At 37.1% G+C, this 22,457-nt stretch overlaps 1 protein-coding gene across 2 annotated transcripts in view; it reads right to left on the bottom strand.

Annotated features, from left to right (window-relative positions):
- SLC4A10 (solute carrier family 4 member 10) overlaps positions 1 to 22,457 on the bottom strand; it is a 314,478-nt gene that overhangs the window by 286,907 nt on the left and 5,114 nt on the right. Inside the window, exon 1 of one of the 2 annotated variants that reach the window (XM_019838163.3) lies at positions 8,066 to 8,340. The exons of the other annotated variant lie outside the window; for it this stretch is intronic. Coding sequence (XP_019693722.2) covers positions 8,066 to 8,113 — 48 coding nt within the window. The 5' untranslated portion in view covers positions 8,114 to 8,340. Of the gene's footprint in view, positions 1 to 8,065; positions 8,341 to 22,457 lie in introns of those variants that run through there. 2 annotated transcript variants of the gene reach the window in all.

Genomic DNA, 22,457 nt, shown 5'->3' with positions numbered 1-22,457 from the left:
TGTAAATTTAAAACAATCCCTATCAAAATCTTTGCAGGGTTTTTGTAGAAATCAATAAGTAGATCCTAAAATTCAAAGGACCTAAAATAGCCAAAACAATTTAGAAAAAGAATAAAGTGGAAGGACTTATAATACTTGATACCAAATTTTACTATAAAGTCTCAATAATAAGACAATGTAGTATTAGGGTAAAGAAACACACATAGATTAACAGAACAGAACTTAGAGCCCAGAAAAAGTGACCTTCTATTGATAATCAATTTACTTTCAACAAAGCTGCCAAGAAAATCCAATGGAAAAAAAGGTGGCCTTTTTCACAAACGGTGCTTGAGCAATTAGATATCTATATGCAAAGAATTTAGACTCTTACTCACACCATACACAAAAATTAACTCAAAATAGATCATTGATCTACATGTGAGAACCAAAACTATAAAACTCCTAGGAAAAAACATACGAAGAAAACTCTTCATGAGCTTGGTTTAGGCAGAGTTCTTAGATTCAACACCAAAAGCACAATTGATAAAAGAAAAAATTGATAAATTGCACTTTGTCAAAATTAAAAACTTCTGTATTCCAAAAGTCATCAAGAAAGTTAAGGCCAGACAGAAAATATTTGCAAATCATATTTCTGACAAAAAAGTTATATCCAATATATGTACTATATATATATATATAAAACTCTTACAAGACAACAAATATCAATTTGAAAATGGACAAAATATTTTAATCAACATTTCGTAAAAGAATATATACAAATGGCTAATAAGCACATAAAAAGATGTCCAACATCATTAGTGCTATAGACCAAATGTGTTTCCCCAAACACATACTCCAAATTAGTAGATTGAAACCTAACCCCCAAAGTCATGGTATTAGAAGATGGGGCCTTTCTGGGGCACCTGGGTGTCTCAGCTGGTTAAGTGGCCGACTCCTGGGATAGGCTCAGGTCATGATCTCACAGTTTGTGAGATCAAGCCCAGCACTGGGCTCCTCACTGACAGCGTGAAGCCCCCTTGGGATTCTCTTTCTCCCTCTCTCTCTGTGCCTCCCTGACTCACACATGCACAAGCTCTCTCTCACTCTCTCTCAAAATAAATAAACAAACTTGAAGAAGAAGAAGAAGAGGAGGAGGAGGAGGAGGAGGAGGAGGAGGAGGAGGAGGAGGAGGAGCCGCCTTTGGGAAATGATTGGGGCTTTTGTAAAAGAGGGCCCCAGGTAGCTCCCCTTTCCATCTGCCATCTGAGAACATAGCTGAAAGATGGCTATCTATTAACCGGAAATGGGCTCTCATCAGATACCAAACATACCACTCATTGATTTTGTACCTCCCAGCTTCCAAAGATGCACAAAATAAATTTTTGTTGTTAATAAGCCATCCAGTCTATGATATTTTGTTATAGTAACACAAATGGACTAAGAAAATAAGTCATTATGAGATTGCAAATCAAAATCACAACAGCATACCATTTTATACTCATTAAAATGACTATTCAAAAAGACAATATCAAGTGTTGGCGAAAATGTGGAGAAAGCTAAACCCTTCTATTATGGTAGAGATGGTACCTGTGAAATGGCACAGTCTCACTGAAAAAGAGTCCATTTCTTTGAACATTATATATAAACTTACTATATGATCCAATAATTCCACTCATAGGACTCTACCCAAGAGAAGTGTAAATATATGCCCACATGGAAACAATTATAAATGAAAATTTATAATAGCACCATATATAAGAACCAAAAGTTAGAAACTATACAAATGACTAAAGTCTCAATAAACAAAAGAAGGTCTGCTAGCCATATAACGTAATACTTTCCAGCAATAAAAAGGAACAAACTTCTAATAAATGCTACAATATGAATGGATCTCAAAAATGTTTCACTTAAGTGAAAATAGCCAGATGCAAAAGACTGTCTATTGTACAATTCTACTTATATTAAATGTCCAGAAAAGGCAAATTTACAGAGACGAAAAGGAAATCAGCAAAATGTAGATTAATTATTGCCTAGGGTCAAAAGTGGATATTGACTACACGTGGACTGGAGAAAGCTTTTTGGGACAATGAAACGTTCTAAAACTGGATTGCAGTGATGGTTGCTCAGTTCTATAAATTTACTGAAAATCACTGAATTGTACACTTGCAACAGAATTTTATGACATGTAAATTATATATATATATATATGGTGCATTTATTATGATATGTAAAAAATCTCCTTAAGCATCATAAGATCTTACAAGAAACATACTTTGAAAATCAGTATAATATGATTGATAATTAATCTGTTTCCTTTGGATTTTGACTTATTATACCATACAGTAACATAATACTGTATGAGGCTAAACCAACAATGACCTTTAAAAAATGTTGGTCACACAAAATGAGGTATAATGGGGAAAAAAGTATTTTCCTAGAAATTTAGTTGTTTTGATGTTCCTTATGCTAAAATTTAATGTATAACAAGAGAAAGTTCAGAAAAATGCTCTGGAGAAAAAAAATAACAATTTGACCCAAGTGAAATAGTTCTCTTCCTCTCTCGTACATAGGATATGCTATATACTCTCTTAACTCAGCTTTGAGGATATATTCCCAAAGACCTCTAGGTCTGCAAATAGTTCAGTGAAACCCTGACTAGCCTTAGCACTGTCTTCACAAAAAGAATACATTTTGTGGTAGACATGATCTAGGGTGTGTGTGTGTGTGTGTGTGTGTTGTGAATCTTCACGAATTTTTCATTTGCTCTTTTCTTGATTTATATAAATAGGACTGATATAAGAATTGTTTAGATCCTCAACTTTTTCCCTGTTAGTGATAAAGGTTAAATAACTTGCCTATTTTTTTGCAATACTTTTTAGGTAAAATTCACCATTTTGCAGTATACAATTTAGTATAATTCACAGTGTTATGTAACCATCACACCACGATGTAACTCCAAAATATTTCCAACACTGAAAACAAACAAACAAAAAAACAATAGATGTTAGCAATCACTCCCCCAATTCTGCCCCAGGCCTTGGCAACCACTAATCTACTTTAGTCTCTAAGGATTTTCCTATTCTGAACTTTTCATATAAGTGGAATCATGTAAGATGTGGCCTGCAGTGCCTTACATTTTATAACATCTTATATCATAGTACTTTCATTTTTGAAGAGGTAGATGAAAAAGTCCATATTATAACGGTATTCCTTTTTTTAAATTGGCTCTAATTAAAAAGAACAGAGTCACTTTTTAATTAGATGTAATATTTTCAAATGGTAACTCAGTACTTATTAGCTATGGGAACCTGGGTAACTTACTTGACCTTCTCAGCCTCAGTTTCTTTATCTGTAAGGCTGGATAACATTAGCAACCTTTCAGGATTATCATGAAGACTAAAGATGTGTGTGCTTAGAGTGAGCCTGAGACAATACCTATTATTACTTCATAAAACTTGTCTAATTACCATCATCATATTTAACTTAGCACTCAGATGTTTACTCTATGCTAGAAGCGGGACTACACAACGATGGAAAAAATAAAGAGGTTTGGACTCTAGGCCAAGCTCTGCCATTAACTAATGTAAGCAGCATACCCTTAAATACATCTTCTTATCTCTTGGTTGTTCAGTTTCATCATGCATTTAAGTAAATTAATGAGTTAGTCCAAAACCTGCAATTGAGCTCAGTAGTCCTTTTCAGACCAAAACATTTATGATTCCACAAAACAGATGCATTAAATACTAGTTACTCCCCTTTTCTAAATAAGAGCAACATAACCTCAAAGAGTATCTGAGACAACTCTTTTAAGTGGAACAATATATTAGAACTTTAATTTACACTTATTTTAACTACAATAAATAAAAATTAACTAATATTACTATATAGATGGAGAGTGGTATCCTCACAGAAAGCCAAATGATCACGTGTCATGTATCCTATGAGGTAGGAGAAGGGAAGGGTGGAGTTTCTCTACAAAGCAGTGTTGAGAGTGGCACCCACATTTCTCCATTCACTTGAAGTATCTTGCAATGCACTATGGTCTATGCCCAATTTATACTTCTGAATTAATCATCATCCCAAGGTTATTGGGATACATTGGAAGTGTGATTATTTTGGGCCATGTTCACTAACTCTATTTGAGTTCCAGACCTTTACCCAGATATTTTCTAAGCCTCCATCAAAGACTATCTCACTTCCTCATCTGCCTTCAGTATTTTTACCATAAACAATACTTGTAGGCTTTAGATTCTACCACTCATTAGCAACCTTGGCATCCCATATGTACATTTTATTTTTATAGTCACTCACCGTTGTAGAGTAAAACTTCAAGTCATAAAGGGGAAAATGAGGATTTCTTATACTGCATTTTGCTTCCTACATATTACTATGTGAGTATGTTTTTTTAAATTAGTACTATAATCTAAATCACCATTTAAATAAAATATAAATACCAATATTACTTAGCCAACTTACATATTCTTTTCATTACTTTGACATTTTAGTCCCCCTTTCCCTCATTTAATAACATAGAAGATTTTTCATAAGGTTCTTTTCACAAATAAAGCAATAAACTGGGCCATTTGGGAATCTAGAATTACCATTTTAAAAGGAGCTCTATTCCACCAATAAATTACCTTTAAAAAGTGATCTTTACTCTAGTTCCATACCTCAGGGCAGTTTTACAAGCAAGTTCAACTTAAAATTAGCTCCTTTTAGGACATCAGAATTTTATAAGGGATCCAACATGGAACCACTAAAATATCACCCAATATTAAATGGCATGAGATAGAAATACTTGTTATAAAACTACTCTCCTAGAAGTCTCTTCCGTGGTCTAGTAATTTACTCCTAGAAGCAAACTCAACACTCAGTGTCAAGGACAAATTTGAAGTCCTATGCAGTCCTAAATTTCTGGCTTCATACTTTCAAAAGATTAATTCCATCTTTACTAAAGGGATACCACCCTCATTACTATCACAAATAGTCTTCATATTTACCCATCTCAAACTTATGACAATGATTATTTGAGGAGAAAATAGCAGTTTTTCTCTAAAAGCTAAATTGAGCTCTATCTCTAGACTAGCTAGAGACTATGAGCACCATGTGGACAGGGTTTTTGTCTATCTTGTTCATTGCTATATTCTCAGCCCCACGAACATGTTTGGCCAAAAGTAGGCTTTTAATAAATGAAGGAATCTTCTGAACACGGCTTGATCCATAGCTTCAGATGTATCGGTCAGGTGCTATCAAAGCCAGACTATACTCTGAGCCTAGAATTGCTGAATGTCTTAACCCTTAGAGTGATGAGGGCCAATAAATGCTATGATGCCTCGTTCAGCAAAAGAAAATTATCTGTAAAGCTCCCTAAGGAGGACTGAGAAAAAAAGGAAACATGTCAGGACCTCCTTCACTCACACCCTTAAAATGTACTTTATATACACTAAAATGAAGGTAAACCTTGGAAGCTTAAAAAGAAACTTTTACTCCCTTTCCTCCCTATTAGCAGCTAACTTTTATTGAGCACTTACTAAATGACAGATATTTCACATACGTTATTTGATTCACTCTTCTCAAAACCCAAGACATATGTACCATTCCCTTCCCATTTTTCAGTTGAAGAAACTGAGGCTTATCACTTCCCCGGGATCATAAAGCATGAAAATAGCAGTGCTGTGACCTACCAGACTGTGTTTTTAAATATTATGCCATATTGCCATTTACAGAATTATTTGCAAAGTCATCTGATTAATTTTCTAAAGCAGAGTCAAAAGCTATTTCTTCCTCCCTCTTCCAAGTATAAAAACTCCAGTCCAGGATCTGATTATGATAAGCCTGATTAATAATGTAATGTTAAAAAAAAATAGTGCTTTTCTTTCTGAACTAGTTTTAGAAGACCTATATTCCAGTGCTGGCTTCAATACTGTGTGACCTTAGACAAGTTATTCCAAGTCCCTATGCCTCAATTTCTCATTTTTAAAATTAAAATAATAAAATCTGCTTTACTTAAAATGACTGCTTTGAAAACTAAAAAACAAGTCATAAAAGCAATTGAAGCTGAAAATACTATAGAAGTATAAAAGTAGGCCAGTAATTCAGCATCCATTCTAGCCTCTCAAGTTTATTTTTCATATAATCAACAGCTAACATGATCTTCTTTTGCCATTAAACTATGTAACTATGTAACTATTCTGTACTGGCCATTATCCACATAAAATGCAACCTTTGACTCCTCAAAAATTTCCATCAGACTGATGATAGACCTTGTTTTCTAGCCAAACTTTTATTTTCTCTGCTCCTTTAAGCCATACACTGATTGCCCATCTAACCAAGTAATGCTATCCTCTTTTAAAGTCTTCCAGTTAATTCTCACTTGGTCCTAAACCCTGTAAGTGTTCCCAGAAGTGACAACTCATATGCCACATCAAACTGACTTCAGCGTGCTTTTCTAGGCCAACTTCCAAACCCCTTCCCCCTAAAAAAGGGGGTTTTTCCATATAACTTAACCTTTCCTAAATCTCCATCCTTCAATTCCTGTGTATAGTCCCTTCCTTTCATCCAAGGAATGATAGTTCTCTCTGACATTCTTGACATCCTTTATTCTGAGTACCCACAGAATCCTAATTTATTTATCTATTCAAGTTAGGGAAGAGAGACAAATATTTTATTCTCATTTTTATAAAATAACTCCACTTTGATCCACAGAGAAATGTTTCTACTTTTAAGCAGGCAGGCTAATTGATATGCTTCCTTTTTTCCCCTCACAGCCCCCGCCCTTTATTTAGGCTCCATTCTTGGTAGTGACGCCTGCGTTCTTCCCATCCTCCTGCTCCCTCCCAGCCCAAATCTAGCGTCCTGAGGAGAACTGAGCATGCTCAGTAGCCACAGCCAATTCCGGGATGCAAACTGGCATCTTTTGCAGATTTTGAGCCCAGCAGGAGAGGTAAGGCCCTAAAAATACAGTGGCCCAGAATTTGCCCACTCCCCGAGGTATCATTTGATTTAAAGACGTGTTCACAGCCTAGAAATGGACGTGGAAGTGGACAGCTTGCTCTCAGTCCCTATTCTGCAAGGTGGGTCACCAACCTGAGTAACAGAGAGCTGAGAGCAGCCCCTCTTCCTGGTTTGGAGCAGGGAGGAGATTTCTGCTGTTCTGAGCTGTGATAGTGCTGATAGACAGCTGGAAGTTTGCATTTGGCATCTCTGTTGCATCAAGAAAATACTGTTGTTGTTGTTGTTGTTATTGTTATTTTTCTTTTTTTCCTTGAACACAGTAACATCAGCTGCCCCAGGCTGAGAAAGATGTTGCCTGAAGAGCTACAAAGTCTGTGAGCCACCCAGAGACTGTGGAGAGGATAGGGAAACCAACTACTTACCCAAGATTTAGATCTGGCTTAAGACCCAGAAATAAGCAGGACATTTCTAAATGACAACTCATGAACCTTTCAGATATTCAAAGCTGAATTGTCAGCCTGTCCCCCCAAAATGCATACCTTCTTTGTATGTGAACCATGACATATTTCCTTTTAAGAGAGATTGACAAAATACACACACACACACACACACACACACACACACACAATCCTCCTGTTCTCCTTTCCCCTGGTTTCTGCAGATACTAAATCTCTAGAGCTGCAACAGCAGCAGATCCCCTTACCTCACTGCCAGGGGGATGAGGCATAGGGAGGAAATTTATCATGAATGGAATATGATAAAAAGGGAGGGGGGCTTCTCTGCAGGGTCTTCAGCCACCACTGTACAGCCTAAGAAACAGAGATAGGCAGAAACGGGCTGGGAGAGAGACACACAGCTGTCCCTGCTGCTAAAACCTAGCCATCTCTTCAAACAGCAGCAAACATGAGACATTTCATCACCGTAGTGCATCCATATTGAGAAGGGGGAAAAAAAATCATGTGCTTTGCGTTATGCATTTCAGTCACCCGAGATGGGAGGAGACCCCTGTCCATATGTCGTGGGAGCTATCCACCACCCCAAAAGTACGTTCACTGCATCTAGCCAGCCGACCACTTGCCTGACAGGATTTGCAGCAAACGCGGTTAATCTGTGACAGCAGGTTGTCTCTTACCGTAGGCAGCAGCGGCTCCATTTGAGCTCCCTGGTCTTTAATCTCCATGTTTTGTAACGCCTCTGGAATAAGCACCTTTCTCTGCAGTGTCTTCAATGTCCTACACTCAGCCCGGCACTCGCTCTGCTTAGTATTCGGATCAGGTAGCTCTGAAGCAGGAGGCAATTGCACACTCCAACTCACCAGAGTCACATGGCTCCTACTCGCTCGGGCTGCTGGCCAGGTTTTGCACTGAATGCCTTGGATCCCTGGGCCGGTAAGAGAGATCTCCCCAGCCCTGTGTCACTGCCCACACCTGGCTGCTGATATAAAATACAGCCTGCAGTGCTGCAAGTCTAATGGACGTTAAGAATCTCACCTAAGATGCTAACTTCTTATCAGACTAGTCCAAGGTGGACTCCAACCAACTCAGCCAGATTTTAACACTTCGAGGCAATTCACTTCATTCCCAGATCCCCATGGGAGACATAAGTCAAACAAGAAGATGTTAATAAGGTGTCCTAGATGTCCTGCTGTGAGTACATGGGGTCTTTAAAAACAGGTAAGATGACATTGAAACTGATATGCCTTAGTGAGATTGAACTACGCATTAACAAAATCAGACATTAAAGTCATTGTTGACTCACCAAGAATTGGTCATACAGATACGTTCAATATTTTAATTCTGAGAAACTTAGGCAAGGCACACGCTATCACAAATTAAAATATATTTTTCTCTGATTTCCCAACAAATAATAGGGAAAGTATTTTGATAGTAGCAATTATTAAAATACTAAAGCATTCTGAAGAGACAATGAATCTGACAAAAAGCATATACCCTTTTGCCTTAAAAGTATCAACAAAAAAGGGGTAGAAAATTCTCTAACTAATCCATGGGAGAAGATGTGTCAGTGAGAGGAGGTCTTTTGTAGGGAAAAGAAGTTGATAATGGTTGTTAGTGACTACATATTTCCTAGAATTGATTATAAATCTAGAGTATTTTAAGTAATGAAGCCCACGTATCACTGAATCCCAGACTGAGTACAAAGGTTAACAAATGCAGAGGGGTTAGTAGAGTATGAGTGACAATTACTGAGATAGCTTATCTGAGATAAGAAATTTTTCACCGGATTTTAAAAGCATTAATCGGCAGGAGTGAATATTAAATTATTTTCAGCAACACACCAAAATTTTCCACAACATTCCTGATAGGTGGAATTATTATTACCTTTTATCTGTTTACCGTCTCAATACAAATCTTTATAATAAACTCTTACCTTGATAAGAAAATATTTTGTTTTATAAACTAGAAAGATTAATATATTTGAGTGACAGTTTTGTGCACACGTAGAGATGATTCTAAGGACTTAAATAACAAGACATTGACTGGCAAGTTGCTAATTTGGGGCCCAACTTGACTTTCTACCATGGACTGATAAATAAAAGCTCCCTTTCCACTCACATAACCATAATAAAGCATCAAAACAACTTATTAGGATAAAAGTGGTGACCTCTCTAGACAGATCATTTCTATCTCATTAGGAAATTCTAAGTCATCCAGTTCATATTTGTTCAAAAAGAATTCAAATATAACTAGGAAAACATCTGACTCTTTATTCCAAGAGCCAAAATAAAAATAAGATAGTATGTATTTTAAATGACTTTTAAGCAATACTTTCCTATAATGTATATTGATAAACCATATAGCTACTTTGCTGGAACAACTATTCCTGAGTGTTCACTATATGCTAGAACTACTATTCCTATCGGTGTAACAGGACTTAGCCAGAGTTTCAACAGACTATGTTCTACTTCTAGAGTGCAAGGAAGCCCATATCTCTGAAGTTCTCTGATCCAAGATAATGAAATGAACGCTAGCTTAGTAAAAAGGAAAGTGGGGAAAGAAAGGGATCCTCAGTTAATCCACACTACTTCTATTTTACAACTCTAAAGACTTCAGAATTAAGGCCCATATCATAGGAAAATATAGCCACATCCTAAGTAAGTGTTAATGAAGAAGTACTGATAACTTCTAGGGAAAAAAATCATCACTAGGGAGTAGACTTTTCACTAACAAAACCATAGAATTTTACAGATAGGCCCATGGAGACCAACTTCTCCATTCATCTTCAAACTCAGAAAGTGAAAAGAACAGAAGTTAGGGAAGAGAAAATCCAACTTGTATGAGCAGCTTGTTTTTCCAACTATGTATTGTCCACCTTGGAGATCCTGATATGTCCTTGGTGGAGGCTAGGAGAGGAAGTAGCTGGGATATACATTTTGAAAAACACCCCAGGTAACTTTTCTCTTTCTCCAAGTCCAGAGCCCTTCCACTACAGTCAAGTTTCCTTGGATCCTAGATGATTAAAAATGAGTTCCTCCTCAGCCTGTTTTTATTTAGAAATCTGGTGAGATTTCATTAGCACAATTTGACAGCCATAATTTCAAACATAACATTAAGTATTGCAAAGGCTATATTTGTCCAAGGAACTGAATGTTTCAAACATCTAACTGGAATGAGACAATAGTCCAGTTTTCATTCAGTCAGTCCTACTATGTGTGCGGCACTGTGTTACTGATGCTGTTTCCCATCAAACTGCGCAATATCAATGTGGAATTTTCCTCTCTGAAGAATGAAATAAAAGGAGCAATCGGCCACAAGCCAACCATACAAAGGGGAATTACAGAAAGCACTAAACAGAAGAGCCACCTTCCTTTCCAGCTGCCCATGTAGCGGCCAATAGAAAAGGAACACAGCCACCATGGTGTGCTTCCTTCCTTGATCTGTCCTGCATCCTGGGACTCTTGCTGACCTCAAATTTTACTAATCCCCCAAGTATGCAAGTCAGCATGGAGCCAATGTCCTTTCAGTTCCTACCTCCTTTTGCTATTTTAAGCCCTGGGGGTTAAGATATGCACATTAATGCAATGTTTATCTTAGAGAAGAGGCCATCTAATATCATATTTGATACATCTAATTGTACCTGAAGAAGGCACTGGACTCTAAAGGTTATTGCCAACACTATTATTTCAAGAAAACACTTTTTCATCCTGGTAATATTGGGTTCTGGCTTAGATCTGAAAGTCTTTTGCACTGACTCTTTTCAGTATAAAAGCGCTGAATTTTAGTTAGGCAACAAGATCAGAAATATATTCTGAACATTAATACTATGTTGTTGATAATATTAACTCAAGATTAATATTTTCAAACCGTCATTTTTCACATGTGTAAATGTGTCAGTACTGTTCATATCATTTACTTAAATGTTATCTCCTTTTACTTCTATCCTTTGGGATCTATACAAATGTCCTAAACAATTTAAAGTACCTTATGTATATTTAATAAATTTGTCAAATCTAAAAGTGTTTAGTTGAATTTGACTAATTCAAGAAATATCAAAACTGTTATTTCTTGTTTAATTTTTTTTTTCAACGTTTATTTATTTTTGGGGGGACAGAGAGAGACAGAGCATGAATGGGGGAGGGGCAGAGAGAGAGGGAGACACAGAATCGGAAACAGGCTCCAGGCTCCGAGCCATCAGCCCAGAGCCTGATGCGGGGCTCGAACTCACAGACCGTGAGATCGTGACCTGGCTGAAGTCGGACGCTTAACTGACTGCGCCACCCAGGCGCCCCAAAACTGTTATTTCTTGACAACTTAAAAAATGATGACATCTGACCATTTAGGAGAGGGAGAAAAATGCCCACTCCCAAATGTGGCCTATCAGAAGGAAACTCATTGTAGAACAATAGATTTGAAAGGTGGCAAATCTTACTCCTTTTTATATATGTTTTTGGCTACCAACCTGATTGGCATGATTCTGGTCATCAACTATCAAAAAAAGTCCCATTTCTCTTAGTTCATGATTGTTTCAATTTTCAGGATTGGAAAAACCAAAGACTTGATCTTCACTCTTTGCTCCAATTTACCCACACAGGGACACCCAAAAAAGGCCTACTCTGTAGATTGAGAACTAGAATACAGCATCTTAACCCAATCTAACTCAATTCAATACACACTGGGGGGAAAGGGGAGTGAAATTGGTGAAGGGGATCAAGAAGTATACATTTCCAGTTATAAAACACATAAGCCATGGGGATGTAATCTGTACAGCATGGTGACTATAGTCAATAATACTGTATTGCAAATTTGTAACATGTTAAGCAAGGAAGTCTTAAAAGTTCCCATCACAAGAAAAAAAAATTATAGCTTTGTATAGTGACAGTTGGTAACTAGACTTATTGTAATGATCATATACAAATGTTAAATCATTATACTGTATGCCTGAAACATGGGACACTGCAAATAATGATTATTTTGTTGCAATTCTTCATAAGATGGTGTAGAAAAAGGACAAATTAAGGATTATTTAGCTACAAGATTAACTCTGTAATAAGTGTGACATTGATTATTTTCAGGTTAGGAATAGAGATGATACATTCAAGACCATTTAACAAAGACAGTGATTACTAGTCTTAAATGCTGATAATTGAAGACGTAGTAAGCTGAAGCATGCATATACTTCCAGCTTACATAACAAGTAAAGGAAAATTTGCTTTTCTTCCACAAAAATAAATAACCTAAAGATTCTAGATCTCTAGATCTCTATCATAAGGGGGAGAGAAGTGCTATTAGAAATTAATCATTTGGGGGTGCCTGGGTGGCTCAGTCAGTTAAGCTTCTGACTTCAGCTCAGGTCATGACCTCGTAGTCCATGAGTTTGAGCCCCATGTTGGGCCTGGCTTCAGATTCTGTGTCTTCCTCTCTTTGCCCCTCCCCTGCTCATGTTCTGTCTCTCTCACTCTCAAAAATGAATAAATGTTAAAAAAAAAGAAAAATGTTTAAAAAAATGAAAAAGAAATTAATCATTTCGAGGGGGTGCCTAGTTGGCTCATTGGTTGAGTGGCCAACTTCGGCTCAGGACATGATCTCCTGGTTCACGAGTTCAAGCCCCTCATTGGGCTCTGTTCTAACAGCTCAGAGCCTGAGCCTGCTTCAGATTCTGTGTCTCCTTCTCTCTTTGCCCCTCCCCACTTGCATTCTGTCTCTGTCAAAAATAAAAACACATTAAAAGAAATTAATCATTTTGTCTTCTGGTCTACCTCTGTTTTTTGGACATATTTTTACTTAAGCACTTATCATATGATTACTATATTTCTTCTCTTCTAAACTATGGTCTCTTTAAGTGTAGGGTTCATGTCTTATTTGGTCCTGTATAACTTCTAGTACATGGTCAATTCTTTATATGTTTAGTTAATTAATTTTTATTAAGGTATAATTGACATATAACATTAAATATAATTATCTGAATTATTTATCATTTTTTCTCTCTCCCTCAACCTCAAACTAGACCACAATTAATGGAGAAAGAACACACAGCCCTTTCTCAAGGGTGCACACTGGCAACTAAAGCCTTGTTCCTTCCCCCATTCTTCCCCTCCTCCATTCCAGAGAATCTTTTGCTAAGGACAGACTAGTTTTTCATCTTTCCTTACAATGCTATTATTTAGATACTGTATACACCGTGGGGTTAGACTTCTGAAACTTAAAACTGGCTTTTCTATTGCATCATCCATTCCTGAGACATTAAATCCCAATGAATACATTAAGAAATATATGGCAGTTAAGTAAATGTAGGGGGGAAAACTTGATTAAGATAAAAAAAATTATCTTACTTCAACATTAATAAAATAGGGCAAAACTGAACAACTGAACATTGTTCTTCTATTTCTGGTATGAAAATTAATTTTTATTTAAGTGTTTGAATTCAATGCCTCCTCTCAAGAACAGAATTATCTCATAAATCAAGAAAGATACATAAAATTCATTCATTTAATAGACACGTACTAAATACCTCCTGTGGGCCCAATATTGTGCTAGACACTAGAAATCCAAAGTCTCTACCCCAAGGAACTCAAAGTTTGGAAGACAGACAAATAATCAGACATTCCAAATCAGATACATGAAAGAAATAGAAAGAACACCAAATTCTTTCAGCAGCCCATGTGTCCATCGATAGATGAATGGATAAAGAAGATGTGGCATATATATATATATATGTATATATATATATATGTATATATATATATATGTATATATATATATGTATATATATATATATATACACACACACACATATACACAATGGAATATTATTCAGCCATAAAGAGGAATGAAATCTTGCCATTTGCAACAACATGGATGGAGCTAGAGAGTATAACACTAAGCAAAATAAGTCAGAGAAAGACAAATACTATACGATTTCATTCATATGTAGCATTTAAGAAACAAATGAGCAAAGGAAAAAAAAGAGAGGCAAACCAAGACACAGACTCTTAACTATAAAGAACAAACTGATGGGGACATGGCGGGGGTGGGGCAGGCAATGAGTAAAATAAGTGACTTGGATTAAGGAGTGCACTTGTGATGAACACCTAGTGTTGTATGGAAGTGTTGAATCACTATATTGTATACGTGAAATTAATATAGCACTGTATGTTAACTACAATGGAATGAAAATAAAGTAAAAAAAAAAAAAAAGAATGCCTTTCCTATGATCTTCAAATACTACCTAGAAAATACAGATCCTATAACTTCAGGTACTTACAAACAAAGTAAGAAATTTTCCGTTTACTGCATCATCAGTGTTGGTTTAAATGAAATATTTAAATCGGTTAACAATTCTCAAGAAAACACATACCTTGTAAATAAATATTTCTTAAAGTTTATCTATGGGCAATTTACATCAAAATAGCCTTCCTGGGGTGCTTCTGAAAGTATTTGATGCCTAGGTCCCATCTCCAAAGATTCTTAACCGCAAATTCAGTTGAGAACATGGCACCTGTATTTTTAACAAGAAATTCTGATACAGATGTCTGTACACCACCTATTCCAAATTTTATTTCCTTACTTTGTTACTCTAACTATAGCCCTTTTTTAAAAAAAATGATTTAAATATCTGTAATTATTTAGCAAACAACACATAGCACTATAGAGTATTAGGATAGGTCTTAAATGAGCTAATGTGATATCCACCATTAAAAAATAAACATCTACCATTGTATGGAAGTGTTGAATCACTACATTGTACATCTGAATCTAATATTACACTGTATTTTAACTAACAGTAATTAAAATAAAAACTTTAAAAAAACACCTACCATTCATTAATGTTTACTGCATGTCGGGTACTATGCCAAGTATTTTGTACAATTATTTAATTTACTCCTCATATTAACACCAAGATGCATGCGTTAAACTCTTTACATATGGGAAGACTGAAGCTGAGTGAAGTTAAATAGCTTGCTGAAATTCACACAGTGATTAAGCATCAGTATTAGAAATGCAACCCAGGCTATTTGTCCCCAGAGCACTTACTTTCGGTATCATGCTATAACTGATCTCTAATTTGTCCACCTGGCCAGATAAAATATTTGCTCCCAAACAAAAAGAAGAAGACCACCAGTTCCAAACTCAAAGTTGGTACTATAGTCAGCAAATTTTAAAAGAATGAACCTGGTCAAGCCAAAAATGAAATATTTCTATGCATACTTCGCATACAAGTGATGCTTTATAGTTAGGCTTCGCCATGGTTATTCGGGAAAGCATGTGATCCTAGGTCTTGACAAAAAATAACTGAGGTGGTAACTATTGCATCAGGATGAGAAGACCTACAGTGGGGATGCCCCTAACCAGGTAGTTTAAGTATTTCTTTGGCCAAAGAACATATACTTTCTCCATGTTTTCCACTATCTTTTCTATAGACATGACAATTCAAAATTTTTCAATGAATTCCAGTTTAGAGGGAGATGCAAGCATGAGACAATACAGCATGATAGATTCTACTATGTAAACTCAGTGGGAACACAGGGGAGGGGAAAGCATTGTTGCCCTTTTTATCAAAAAATGATGAGTCTCTCTACAGAAGACTTATGTGGCAGCTACTATCTAAGGGCTTTACTATATTATTTAACCTTCACATTAACTCCATGATGTGGATACTTTCCCCCATATTACAGATAAGATAACTGAATTTTCCCAAACCAAGCTGGTAAATGGCAGGACTGAGATTTAAGTCCAGGCAGGCTGGTTTTACTGAGCTTCTTGACCACCACACCACACTGCTTCTTACAGTGGGGAAAGCACGGGATTAGAAATCTCTGTCCCTAAGTAGCTCTGCAACCATGGACAGATTACTGCCCTAGTACTTTCCTTACTGGTTAAATAAGAGGGTTGGACTAAATGTAGTATATATTCTGCACCTACAGATACTAAAATAGGTAAAATTGAAGACTCTGACTCAAATGCAAGCCTGGCAACTAACTGGTTGAAAAACCTTAAGTAAATCAATCAACCCTCCAAGCCTCAGGATCCAAACCATTTAGCATGTTATTACTAAAAATAATTTCTAGGGTTTCTAAATATGCCATATACTCATAAATCTTCAAACATCAAACTTATGGGGTGCCTGGGTGTCTCAGTTGGTTAAGTGTCCCACTTTGGCTCAGGTCATGATCTCACAGTTCGTGAGCTCAAGCCTTACCTCGGAATCTGTGCTGACAGCTCAGAGCTTGGATCCTGCTTCGGATTCTGTGTCTCCCTCTCTCTCTGCCCCTCTCCTGCTTGCACTCTGTCTCTCTCCCTCTCAAAAATAAACATGAAAAAAAAATTTTAATACAAAAAAAGGAAGCTCTTCCAACTCCATGCTGCTATGTTAACCAATCCAATTAGACAGCCATCTCTCCTACTTTCCTCAACTACTCAGTCTTTAAAGAGGGTTCCCTCACTTGAGAAACAAAACATAAATGGTGTTTATTTGTGTATCCAACCATCCATCCATTTGTTGTATGATTCAGGGCTTAAAATCAATAAGTACATTATGTACCATAAATTATAAAATACGTTATGTGCTAAGTAAATAAGACTATATAAAGATAGCTGAAACATAAATCAAACTCTCAGAAAGCTTACGGTGTACTTGGAAATGGGGAAAAATAAACATTTGTTTAGCATCCCATATGATAACCACTACAATAAAGGTATGAAATGGGCTCTAGGGGAGAGGAGAGTAAAAGTATTCCACATAGGAGGAATAGTATGTGTTCAAGACTCTAACAAGTCCTATATGGCTGAAACATGGAATGTATAAAAGGAAGAGGCAGGAAAAAAGGACATAAGTGAAGACAAAGACCAAATTATGAAAGGTCTTGTTTGTCATACACAAGAGATTGGACTTTATATCACATGTGATAGAAAGATATCTAAGGATCCTGAGCAGAAGAGTGATATGATAATACAACCAGTTAGAAAAATCACTTAAGGGGCACCTGGGTGGTTCAGCTGGTTGGACCTCGAACTCTTGATCTCGGCTCAGGTCATGATCTCCTGGTTCGTTGTGTCAGGCCCTGGGTAAGGGTCTGTGCTTATAGCACAAAGTCTACTTGGGATTCTCTCACTCCCTCTCTCTCTCTGCACTTCCCCCACTCACACACACATGTGCACTCTCTCTCTCTCTCTCTCTCTCTCTCTCTCAAAATAAATAAACATTAAAAAAAATCACTTAAGCTATAACATGGAAAATGTCGGGGCAAGACTAGTGGCAAAGAGACCAGTTAGTAAGCTGATAAGAGAGGATAAGAACCCAAACTATGATAGCTCCAGTAACGATGAATAAAAGGGAAGAGTTCCAAGAGATGTGCAAAAGGAAAAATAGATATGACTTACTGACAACATATTCAGATGCAGGAAATGAAGAATAGAAATATGCTTAGCATTCTGGCTGGCTGGATAGTGATAATATTCAACAATATATAGAAAACAGTAAAAGATGTAGTTTGCGGGAATGACTAAGGAATTCTATTTGGAGAGTAATGGGGTGCCTGGGGTGGCTCAGTCAATTAAGCATCTGACTTCGGCTTAGGTCATGATCTTGTGAATTCGAGCCCTGTGTTGGGCTCTGCACTGACAGTGCAGAACCTACTTCAGATTCTGTCTCCTTCTCTCTGCCCCCTCCCCCATGTTCTCTCAAGCACTCGCTCTTTCTCTCAAAACTAAATAAACATTAAAAAAAAATTTTTTTAAGTTTGTAAGTATTAACAGTGGTTAAGAACATAGGCTTTCTGGGGCGCCTGGGTGGCTCAGTGGGTTAAGCGTCCAACTTCGGCTCAGGCCATGATCTCACTGTCTGTGGGTTCGAGCCCCGTGTTGCTCTGTGCTGACTGCTCAGAGCCTGGAGTCTGCTTTGGATTCTGTGTCTCTGCCCCTCCCCAGCTTGGGCTCTGTCTCTCTTGCTGTATCCAAAATAAACATTAAAAAAAATTAAAAAAAAAAAAGAACATAGGCTTTCTACTCAGGAGTGTCATTTAATATCTGTGTGACCTTGGGCAAGTTTCTTAAACTCCTAAAGTCTCAGTTTCCTCATCTATAAAACTAAGGTAATAAAAGAACCAGCTCAGAATTGTTCTGAAGATTAAATCAGCTAACACATATGAAGCACTTAGAATATTAGCAAGCAAATGGTCGTTTCTCAAACAAATAGTGGCTATTATCATTATTCCATTGACTTTGAGGTGGTTAGACATTGTGTGAAGGCAAATGATAAGAAAAGAGTTGGATGGCACAAAAACAGACACATAGACCAATGGAATAGAATAGAAACCCCAGAACTAGACCCACAAACGTATGGCCAACTCATCTTTGACAAAGCAGGAAAGAACATCCAATGGAAAAAAGACAGCCTCTTTAACAAATGGTGCTGGGAGAACTGGACAGCAACATGCAGAAGGTTGAAACTAGACCACTTTCTCACACCATTCACAAAAATAAACTCAAAATGGATAAAGGACCTGAATGTGAGACAGGAAACCATCAAAACCTTAGAGGAGAAAGCAGGAAAAGACCTCTCTGACCTCAGCCGTAGCAATCTCTTACTCGACACATCCCCAAAGGCAAGGGAATTAAAAGCAAAAGTGAACTACTGGGACCTTATGAAGATAAAAAGCTTCTGCACAGCAAAGGAAACAACCAACAAAACTAAAAGGCAACCAACGGAATGGGAAAAGATATTCACAAATGACATATTGGACAAAGGGCTAGTATCCAAAATCTATAAAGAGCTCACCAAACTCCACACCCGAAAAACAAATAACCCAGTGAAGAAATGGGCAGAAAACATGAATAGACACTTCTCTAAAGAAGACATCCGGATGGCCAACAGGCACATGAAAAGATGTTCAGCGTCGCTCCTTATCAGGGAAATACAAATCAAAACCACACTCAGGTATCACCTCACGCCAGTCAGAATGGCCAAAATGAACAAATCAGGAGACTATAGATGCTGGAGAGGATGTGGAGAAACGGGAACCCTCTTGCACTGTTGGTGGGAATGCAAATTGGTGCAGCCGCTCTGGAAAGCAGTGTGGAGGTTCCTCAGAAAATTAAAAATAGCCCTACCCTATGACCCAGCAATAGCACTGCTAGGAATTTATCCAAGGGATACAGGAGTACTGATGCATAGGGGCACTTGTACCCCAATGTTCATAGCAGCACTCTCAACAATAGCCAAATTATGGAAAGAGGCTAAATGTCCATCAACTGATGAATGGATAAAGAAATTGTGGTTTATATACACAATGGAATATTACGTGGCAATGAGAAAAAAATGAAATATGGCCTTTTGTAGCAACATGGATGGAACTGGAGAGTGTGATGCTAAGTGAAATAAGCCATACAGAGAAAGACAGATACCATATGGTTTCACTCTTATGTGGATCCTGAGAAACTTAACAGGAACCCATGGGGGAGGGGAAGGAAAAAAAAAAAAACAGGTTAGAGTGGGAGAGAGCCAAAGCATAAGAGACTGTTAAAAACTGAGAACAAACTGAGGGTTGATGGGGGGTGGGAGGGAGGAGAGGGTGGGTGATGGGTATTGAGGAGGGCACCTTTTGGGATGAGCACTGGGTGTTGTATGGAAACCAATTTGTCAATAAATTTCATATATATAAAAAAAATAAAAAAAAAATAAAGCAATCTCTCTGCCCAAAAAAAAAAAAAAAAAGTTGGAAATATGGGTTTGGGACCATGAAAAAGTCTGAGTATGGATTATGTTTATTTTTTTTAATATAATTTATTGTCAAGTTGGCTAACATACAGTGTGTAAAGCGTGCTCTTGGTTTTTGGGGTAGATTCCCGTGGTTCATCGCTTACGTACAACACCTAGTGCTCATCCCAACAAGTGCCCTCTTCAATGCCCATCACCCATTTCCCCCTCCCCTAACCGGATTAGGTTTCTTTAAAAGGTTATGTGGACTTAGGAAAACTCAGTGAATGGATGGCTGAGTAAACACCAATATTTAAAAGTCTTCCAGATGTTTCACTGATCCATTCATTATCCTAAATATTTGTTTCAAAACTACTACTGAGTCCCAGTGTATAACTCTAGAAACTTTTCCAATAAATCAAACCATTTCCCAATCCTTCAGAAGTATTTTTGTACTCAATCTATTCTTCAAATTATTGTTTTTATTTGTATAAATCTGTGTTGATGTTCTATTTGCCCATTTCAGTTCCCCTAGAAAACTGTAATATCCTAGAAGACCCTCTGGAGCTATATATATACTAAAGCATTTCTTCACTGACACACAAATAGCACCCACATATGATGGAAAAAAATCATATTAATGATTTTTATGTTCATGTACAATTTTGACTCCTGTTTAAGAGCTAGTGGGACCCATGAGCAGTGTTAGTCTCAGGGGGAAAAAAAAAAAAAAACGTGACCAAAAGTGGGTTTTAAAGGTCCTTGTCCATTAGCGTCAGTCTGGTGGCACTGCCACAATCTCAGAGTTCTACATGCTAATCTAGTAGCCTGTGTTTCAATTTTAATGTCTTCAATTACTTAAATTCTCAAGAAGTCTTTATTAATATTTCCTTTCTTCTTTATACAGAATAAGAGAGGATTCCAGAGCTTCCTGAGGAAATATAATGATGTTTTCTAGACCTGAGGAAATGGCAATCACAAAGACGGGGATGCTTACTCTCAAAATAATAATAATAATAATAATAACAACAATAATAATGATGCTGTAATATTCAACAAATGAGACAATGAAAATAATGAGTAAAGGCCAGGGAACCGCTGGGTTAAAAAGTGATTAGTTATCATACCCCAAGAGGTCAATGTTCTACTTACTTAGATGCCTGCCAAAATTTTATGAGATCAGAAGCTTATTTGCACTGTGCCATTCTAGAACAATTCTCACATCAGTAAAAAGAAAGATCTGTAAGGTGACACATGGTAGCTGCACTTGGGGTGGGGGTACATTTGTCAAATCCCTAATGTGTACAGCTGAAACTAACGTCACATTGTATGCCAACTATGCTCGAATAAAAAAATGATCTAAAAACCAACCTGGAGGGGCTCCTGGGTGACTCAGTCAGTTAAGCAGCTCACACTTGATTTCGGCTCAGGTCATGATCTCATGATTTGTGGGTTCATACCCCTCATCAGGCTCTGTGCTGACAGTGAAGAACCTGCTTGGGATTCTCACTCTCTCCTTCTCTCTCTGCCCCTTCCCCATTCACACGCACCCACTCTCTTGCTCTCTCTTGCTCTCAAAATAAACAAATATACTTTTTAAAAAAGTAAAAGTAAAAATGAACCTTGAACTATACAAAGCCAAGTTAAAATCACACAAACCAATGAAGAGTGCTTATACAATACTTCACTGTTTTAATGAATATTTTTTTATTTTAAAAATTAGATTTAATATAAAAGCTTAATATTCTCCCTTTCAGTAAACTATGTCTATAGAAAACAAGTCTTTTCAGACTATCACTGACCCAGTGGAAAGTTATCCTAGTTATAACGAAATTTATCCCTATTCAACAAATAATTGAGTACTTTTATGTGCAGATTCTTAATACTCACTGTCCTAAGAACTGGGGATATGGCAGGGAAATAAAACATTCAAAAATACGGGTTGATGGAAAGGGAAAGAATAAGGCAAAGAATAACTAGATATACAAGGAAAACATACAATTTGCGAGATGATGATGAGCACAATGCAGAAATGGAAAGAAAGCAAGGAGAATGAGTGTCTGGATCTCCAATGTTAATTAATGGTAACCACAGAAGACCTGACTGAGAATGTGACATTTGAATAGAGACCTGAATGAAGTGAGGTACTGGACCACGAAGCTGTTTGGGTGAATCCGTTTTCTAGAGAAAGAGAACAAGTGCAAAGAATAGATAGGAAATGAGCAGGGAAGGAAGCAGAGAAACCAGATAAGAAGTTTTTGCAGTGAGTCAAGCAAAAGAGGATAATAGCTTGAACCAGATGAAACATGGTGGATTTCTGAAGGCAGAGCCAACAGTATTTGCTGAAGAATGAAATGTGGATGAAAAAGAGAAGT

Source organism: Felis catus, chromosome C1, assembly GCF_018350175.1.
Source record: "Felis catus isolate Fca126 chromosome C1, F.catus_Fca126_mat1.0, whole genome shotgun sequence".
Classification (NCBI taxonomy): Eukaryota; Metazoa; Chordata; class Mammalia; order Carnivora; family Felidae; genus Felis; species Felis catus.
This window is presented reverse-complemented; position numbering and strand designations above follow the sequence as displayed.